General features: G+C 59.3%; 1 protein-coding gene across 1 annotated transcript; it reads right to left on the bottom strand.

Annotated features, from left to right (window-relative positions):
- Positions 1 to 293: 293 nt before the first annotated feature.
- On the bottom strand, positions 294 to 6,526 carry LOC144279269 (calpain small subunit 1-like). The gene is made up of 5 exons (XM_077840759.1): positions 6,487 to 6,526; positions 6,288 to 6,364; positions 5,516 to 5,594; positions 5,309 to 5,425; positions 294 to 469 (listed from the first exon to the last, which is right to left on the bottom strand). The coding sequence occupies exons 1-5, from the start codon at positions 6,524 to 6,526 to the stop codon at positions 294 to 296; spliced, it is 489 nt and encodes a 162-aa protein (XP_077696885.1).
- Between the last annotated feature and the right edge of the window lie 1,060 nt (positions 6,527 to 7,586).

The raw sequence follows: 7,586 nt of genomic DNA, 5'->3' as shown, positions 1-7,586 counted from the left end.
TGGGACCTCCGACCCCACTGGAAGGGGGCTGGAGTCTTGCAGGGAGATGGGGCTGAGCCAACTGGGCTGCCACACACATACACACACGTGTGTGTGCAAACAGCCATGCACGCACACACATTTGCACATACACACGCCCACACTCCCTCCCTCCAAGCCTGTTGCCCCTAATCTGGGCCGTGACTGGAGCACCGAGGGGGTTACCGTAATAGCGCTAAAATAATCGCAATAAAAATGTACACCCCACCCCCCAGCCCCATGGACCCCCGGTCTATGACTGGGGCTCTTCCACGCTACCGCAAGACATGTAATAGCCCCAGCCTCCAAATGCCAGCATCAAACCTCAGTTTCCAAGCATACAAGGCCACTTGGCTCCTGTCAGCCACCGCGTCCCGGGACCCCTCGGCCCAGCCCTCGCACTGCGCCCTGTGGTCGTCCACGTGCTCATCCCAGGAGCCGGCGCTCAGCTCTGGTTCGATACAAATCTCCAGGACTGCAGGGGCTCAGCTCGGCCTAAGCCCTCCCTTCACCCTGACCCCAATCACAAAAACACATGGGGAGCTGAGATGTGAATGGGGTCTAGTGGTTAGAGCAGGGGGCTGGGAGACAGGGCTCCTGGGGTCTATCCCCAGCTCTGGGAGGGGAGTGTGGTCTAGTGGTTAGAGCGGGAGGGGGCGGGGGGGGGGCTGGGAGCCAGGACTCCTGGGGTCTAACCCCAGCTTTAGGAGGGGAGTGGGGTCTAGTGGTTAGAGCAGGGGAGGGCTGGGAGCCAGGGCTCCTGGGTTCTAACCCCAGCTTTAGGAGGGGAGCGGGGTCTAGTGGTTAGAGCAGGGGGCTGGGAGCCAGGACTCCTGGGGTCTATCCGCAGCTCAGGGAGCAGAGTGGAGCCCACTGGTTAGAGCGGGGACTGGGCCTCACACTCACAATTGCTTGGTCTGGTGTTTACACCATTCCTGGCGTGCCCTGGACGCATTCCTAGCTCTCATGCTGCCCCCTGCAGGCTGTTAGAGGCACTGGCCTCTGTATGACAAAGGCCCCGGACGCCCAGGGATGGAGGGGGAGGGCAGCATTCGGGGCCGGGGGCGTCAGGGCTGGTTTCGGGGCCGGCCTGAGCCACACATGCTGATCCGGAAGGAGGCTGAGCCTGGCACAACCAGGGCCTGTATCAGCCCCCCAGCCTGCCCACCCCAGCAGCCAGGGGTGCGACGCCCTGGGCCGGAGTTGCAAAGGAAGAGACAGTGCTCTCACACACACACACACCCCTACACACTGACACAACCGCACAGAGCTCCCACACACACACCTACACACCGACACAACCGCACAGAGCTCACACCTACACACCGACACAACCGCACAGAGCTCCCACAACACACCTACACACCGACACAACCGCACAGAGCTCACACACACACACCTACACACCGACACAACCGCACAGAGCTCCCACAAACACACCTACACACCGACACAACCGCACAGAGCTCACTGACATTAACACAGAGCTCACAAAACCTCACTAACACAATCGCACAGCGCCCCCAGGCCCACACACAGCTCACAAATACCGACACAACTACACAGCTCTAACACACACACAGAGCTCACCCTTCACACACACAGCTAAAAAACCCGGACACCCGCAAAGATCACAAACACACACAGCGCTCACACAGCTAACCAAGACACACTGACACAAACACTGAGCTAACGCACACAGCTAACAACCCTGCCCCCCCCCACACACACGGCTAACAACCCCACCCAACTTTCAGACACTCTCAGCTCCCCAGACACAGATCTCTCTCTCTCCCACCCCCCCCAAAAACCAAACAAACACAACGCATCCCTCCCCCTCTTCCAAGGAAAGGCAGAGTTCACACCTCACCCACACCCAATTCACCCACAGCAAACACACAGCCACCCCCCCACCCGCCCCTGCCCGGACTGCCACAGCGCCCTGCCACACACGCTAACCCACAAACCCTCTCAGTGACGCACTGGCTGGCATGTCCGGAAACCCACCCGCCGGCACACCTGCTCTCGCCTGCGTGCACACCCAGTGTGTTGCTCACACACCTGCTGCCCTGTGCATGCCCCCTCGCACTCACACACAGACAGTGAAAAGAACAGGAGGACTTGGGGCACCTTAGAGACTAACCCATTTATTTGAGCATGAGCTTTCGTGAGCTACAGCTCACTTCATCGGATGCATGCCGTGGAAAGTGTAGAAGATCTTTTTATATACACACAAAGCATGAAAAAATACCTCCCCCACCCCACTCTCCTGCTGGTAATAGCTTATCTAAAGTGATCACACACACAGCTCACAAATACCGACACTTATCTAAAGTGATCACTCTCCTTACAATGTGTATGATAATCAAGGTGGGCCATTTCCATTTCCGTATCATACACACTGTAAGGAGAGTGATCACTTTAGATAAGTGTGGGTGTTTGTGAGCTGTGTGTGTGATCACTTTAGATAAGCTATTACCAGTGGGAGAGTGGGGTGGGGGGAGGTATTTTTTCATGCTTTGTGTGTATATAAAAAGATCTTCTACACTTTCCACGGTATGCAGCCGATGAAGTGAGCTGTCGCTCACGAAAGCTCATGCTCAAATAAATGGGTTAGTCTCTAAGGTGCCCCAAGTCCTCCTGTTCTTTTTGCGAATACAGACTAACACGGCTGTTACTCTGAAACACAGACAGTGCACACCCCTCTGTCACACTCACATGCTACAGTGCACACCCGCTGTCACGCTCACACATCTACTGTGCACACGGCCCTGTCACACTCACATGCTACAGGGCACACACCCCATCAGCCTGAACTGAGCCGGGGAACAACCCCTGGGGCCTTTACCAGGGCCCCGTCTGGTGCCCCACCAAGGAGGTGCTCCGGCCCAGTTCCTGTTTCCCTGGAGCTCAGAGGGGGCCTGGCCCACGCCCCAATGCACCCCAGGAGGGAGGCAAGGCACAGGGGAGTGCCAGGGTTGCAGCATAGGGTGCTCATGTTAAGAGGGCTCCCTTTTTCCCTGCCCCCTGCTCCCCAGCTGTATCACTCTCTGCCCTCCGCTCCCCAGGGGGTCCTCTGCCACTCGGGGCAGCCCTGGGGCTGGGGGCTGGCCTGCCAGCCCGGTGAGCCACAACAGGAAATCCTGCAAATCTGGCTGTGGGAAGAGGGCTGGGTTGCAGGGGACAGAGTAGGGGGCTGGGAGGCAGACTTTCGGGGGGGAATCAAGGGGCTTCTCCATCCCCCACTTCCAGCCGCCCCTCCCCGCCGGCCAGCCCATCCCCGCAGCAGGGCTGCCAGGGTGGGAAGAAGTTGCGTAAATCAGAAACAATGCAGAGAATTCCCCTCTTGCCATGCAAAGAACAGGCTGTTCTCTGTGAGTTCATCCCTCAGCCTAGATCAGCCACTCCCCGCCCCCCCGGCCACAAGCACCCCCCTCCCCTTTCCACCCCCACCTCTGCTCCCCCGGACCCACCACCACCACCACTCCGCTCTCAGCTGGAGGGATGAAAATCCGAACCAGGAAATGAGCTCAGAGGCCCACGCAGGAACTTCAGGGGAGGGGGAGTTGATTTTGGGTTTGCAAACAGGCCCCCCCCCTCCCCCGCCACTGCCAGGCAATGCAGGTCACGCAGCACAGTGCCAGCTACACTCAATGGAGTGGTTAGAGCAGGGGGCTGGGGGTCAGGACTCCTGGATTCCACTCCCAGCTCTGGGATGGGAGTGGTGTCCAATGGTTAGAGCAAGGAGGTGAAGCATGGTCTAGTGGTTTAGAGCAGAGAGGTAACAGTCAGGACTCCTGGGTTCTTCTTCTGGCTGTGTGACCTTTCCCATCCCTGTGTCTCAGTTTCCCCACCTATAAAATGAGGAGAATGCTACTGGCCCACATGCCAGGAGGCCGTGACAGGCCTCGTTAGTTATTAACATACAGCACAGAGAGTGAGTGACCCAGGGGGAAGGTATGTGACTGAGATCAGCACCTGGCCTTTGCTCCAGTGGAGTCCCTCTAGGTTTACACACGGGTATACCTCGGATCAGGATCTGCCCTGGTGGAGTTACTCCAGCTTTCACACTGACATAAACAGGATCAGAAGCTATAGTCACGCCACTGACATCCATGTGGCGACTCCTGTTTACACAACTGAGATCAGAATCTGCCTTGGGTTGCACTGAAGCCAGTCGGGGAGTGACTCCAGATTTACACCACTGTGATCAGAATCTGGCCCAGGCTGCACTGAAGCCAGTCAGGGAGTGACTCCAGATTTACACCACTGACTGTGTAATCTGGCCTGGCCTGTGTCCGAAGCGGCTTGGCTCCTTGTTCCCGCCCTGCTGCTGGGCTGGAGCTTGGCAGCTGGTTCCTGTTTCCAAGAGCTCACTGCTGCTCCCGGGTTTGGCAGAGAGGGGAGGCCACGCTGGCCTAGGACAGAGCGTTCCCTCCCTACGAGGGGCTCGTCCTTCCTTTCCCACCCCCAGCCACAGGATGCAGCTTCCCCCTCCCTGACCGCGACCAGCGGGAGCAGGGGCCCCAGTTCCGAGGCTTCAGCCCTAAAAATTCTGCAGTGATGCAACCTGCCTTTTCCAACCGCAGGAACCTGCCTAGAACTGGACGTCCTCTTCCCAGCCCTGCCGCTTCATTGCAGGAGGGGTTATTGGCACAGCCCCCCGCCCCCGCAACCCCTTGAGGGGAAACCCCCCAGGGAGCGGCGGCCAGAGGGATTTGAACTCCCCTCCCAGCTGCTGGAGGAGGATATTCATCGGCTGTGAGCAGCAGAGGGAGCTAGTACACACAGCTGAGTGGTCCTGATCCCAGCCAGCAGGGGGCAGCAGAGCACACACCCCTGGTGCCAGGTGCTGCACACTTTTATGGCTATTAGTTGTATTACGGTAGCACGTAGGGGCCCATCATGGCACTAGGCACTATACCATTTAGCGCGATTAGGTGGATTACGGTAGCACCTAGGCACCCGAGTCATGGACCAGGCCCCACTGTGTCTGGCGCTGTATATTTTAGTGCTATTAGGTATATTACGGTAGCACCTAGGAGCCTGAGTCATGGACCAGGCCCCATTGTGCCAGGTGCTGTACATTTTAGTGCTATTAGATGTATTGCGGTAGCACCTAGGAGCCCCTGTCATGTGCCAGGAGCTGTACAAACACAGAGCTAAACCCAGATGGGAGGGGCCCAGCTCACACTAGAGGCAGGGGGTGGGGGTGGACGGAGGGAAAAGGGGGGCAGAGGACCCCAGAACCCTGCCCCCCATCCCCAGGACCGACCCGCAGGCCACTTACGGAACATGGCGTCCAGGCGAACCAGGCAGCTGATGAAGTTGTCGAAGTCCATGTGGCCGTTCTCGTCCGAGAACCTGCGCACGATCATCTGGTACAGCTGCTCGTTCAGCCGGAAGCCTGGGGGTGGGGGGCAGAGACAGTCACTCCCCATCGACCTGAGACAGTCACTCCCCCGCCCACCAATCCCACCCCTCGGCGGCTCCTTACCCGCTGCCCCGAAGGCGCCTGGCAGCTCGCTGCTCCCGATGGTGCCGGATCGGTCCGTGTCGTACTGTTTGTAGACACACTGGGGGTAGGTGGGGGGGAGACAAATTGGTTATGGGCTAAGAGAGTCCCCCCCCCCCAGCACAAACACCCAGCCGCAGACTGGGGCTGGGCAGGGAGGGGGACCACAGGCAGAGAGATGGCCGATATGGGCAAGGGGGGAAGGGACAGAAGCCGAGATCCCCCCCCCCCGGAGAATGGCAGAGCAGGGGAGGGAAATAAGAAACCACCACCCCATTGCTCAAGTGGCACATGGGGGGCATGAGGGACACGAGAGAGACGCCCCCCCCACTAAAACGGCAGCCCCTCCCTAGAGCGCTGGGTGATGGAGGGAGCAGGGAGGGGGACATCAGAGGCTACGCAGCCCCTTAACTCTGCCCCCAAGGAGGGGACTGCTCGGATCCCAGCTGCCCCCTGCCGGGCACCCCCAGTACCTCTGGCAGGTAGGCAGGGGAGCGGCGCTGGGAATTCTGGGTACCCAGAAGGCAATGCAGCAGCAAGGTGTCCCCCCCACACACACACGCAGGGCTGAAAGTAACGCATGTCAATTCCAGCCGGGAAGGCTGCTTGGAGTCCAGCGCTTTTGAAAAGCCCCCCCCCCAAAACGGGGAGCCCCAAGGTCTCTCATTCCCCCTCCTGTTCCCACCCCAGAGGGGGGGTACGGTTGGGTCTCAGCCACACGTGATAACCACCCGCCTCCCCCCGATCTCTCTACCTGCCACTTCTTGATGTTCCCCCACAAATACTTGAACTCCTCGAAGCCCAGCTTCCCGGTCGTGTCGCTCTGAAGCGCTCGAGGTCAAGGAACAAAGACGTCGGCCAAAGCCACCCGGGGCCCTGCCAAGCCGCGGGGAGAGGATCCAGCAGCACAAGGGCCTTCAACATGGGTGGAAACGGCCCCCTGAGACTCTCACCCGTGCAGGGGATCTCCCCAGCCAGCGTGGAGCTGGGCATATGGGCCCCAGCATAGGGGGTGGATTAAGGGCGTGGCCGGAGCGCACTGAGCTGTGGCTATTCTCTGCCCCCCAGGGCCCAGAGGGGGCCGATCAGGGGCGTGGTCGGAGTGCACTGAGCTGTGGCTATTCTCTGCCCTCCAATAGGGGGGCGGATCGGGGCTGTGGCCAGAGCGCCCTGCACTGGGGCTGTTCTCTGCCCCTTAGGGAGTGGATCACCAGCCCCCCTACATTACCTGGGCATGGGCCCCACAACCTTCTCTTGCATCTAGGCCTATGTCCTGTGCCCCAGGAAGCCCAGACCCAGTTGATCCTGCCTAGTTCTGGCAGACCAGCTGCTGTGAATGGGCAGGAAGCTGGGGGCCTTTGCACCAGTGGACAGCAAGAGTGTCAAAGTGTCAAAGTTGAGCACAGTTGGCTGGGGACTGGGTGACTGCTGGCCAAAAGCCAGGGGCAATCGCCCCAAGGAGACTCATCTCCCTCCAGCGGGGCAGGGAGGACTGAAACGCACCCTTGTTACAGCAGATCCACAAAGGGATCCAGGTCCCGGGCTTGTTAAGAGTCTGGCTTAGCTAATTAAGCTCTGGGCCCAATCCCCGATTGTCCCTAGCCACAGGGCCCATTCGGGCTAGCCCGCGCCCACTTCCTGGAGCAGGCTGAGGGCAGCATTTTCTAAAGCAGGTGCTGATTTTCGGGTGCTGAATGCGAGTGGCTCTGGACCAGATTCCCAGAAAGCACCAGCTGCAGCTGAAGCCGAGGGGCGCTGGGGCTGGCGGGTGGATTTTCCCCCCGAGCCCTCATGACCAGGGGAGACTCTTTCCTCCCTCCATCCCTCATTAAGGGCCCCGGAGCTGCGTCCTTTTGAAGAACACAGGATTGGCTCCCCCGCCCCCCCAAATGGCCTGCCAAGCAAGGAACATGGGCTGAGATCCTCCAAAGGTATTTCAGCCCTCGAGCGGTGGGAGTTGATCCTCAGCGTTAGACAGGTGCTTAACTCCTACTGGTGACAGTGGCAATTAAGGTCCTAAAAACCTTTAACGATCTAGCCCCCAAGCTGCTGC

The sequence above is a fragment of the Eretmochelys imbricata genome, chromosome 23 (assembly GCF_965152235.1).
Source record: "Eretmochelys imbricata isolate rEreImb1 chromosome 23, rEreImb1.hap1, whole genome shotgun sequence".
NCBI lineage: Eukaryota > Metazoa > Chordata > Testudines > Cheloniidae > Eretmochelys > Eretmochelys imbricata.
The sequence above is the reverse complement of the archived record's forward strand: the minus strand, read 5'-3'. Positions and strand labels throughout refer to the sequence as shown.

Excerpts from the sequence above, each read along its gene's own strand:
- LOC144279269 (XM_077840759.1), bottom strand. The coding sequence starts at position 6,526 with ATGCCCAGCTCCACGCTGGCTGGGGAGATCCCCTGCACGG. Across the intron at positions 5,426-5,515 it reads AGGCGCCTTCGGGGCAGCGG|GCTTCCGGCTGAACGAGCAG; the intron begins GTAAGGAGCCGC and ends CCCCACCCCCAG. Across the intron at positions 470-5,308 it reads TCGCCTGGACGCCATGTTCC|AGCTGAGCGCCGGCTCCTGG; the intron begins GTAAGTGGCCTG and ends GTATCGAACCAG.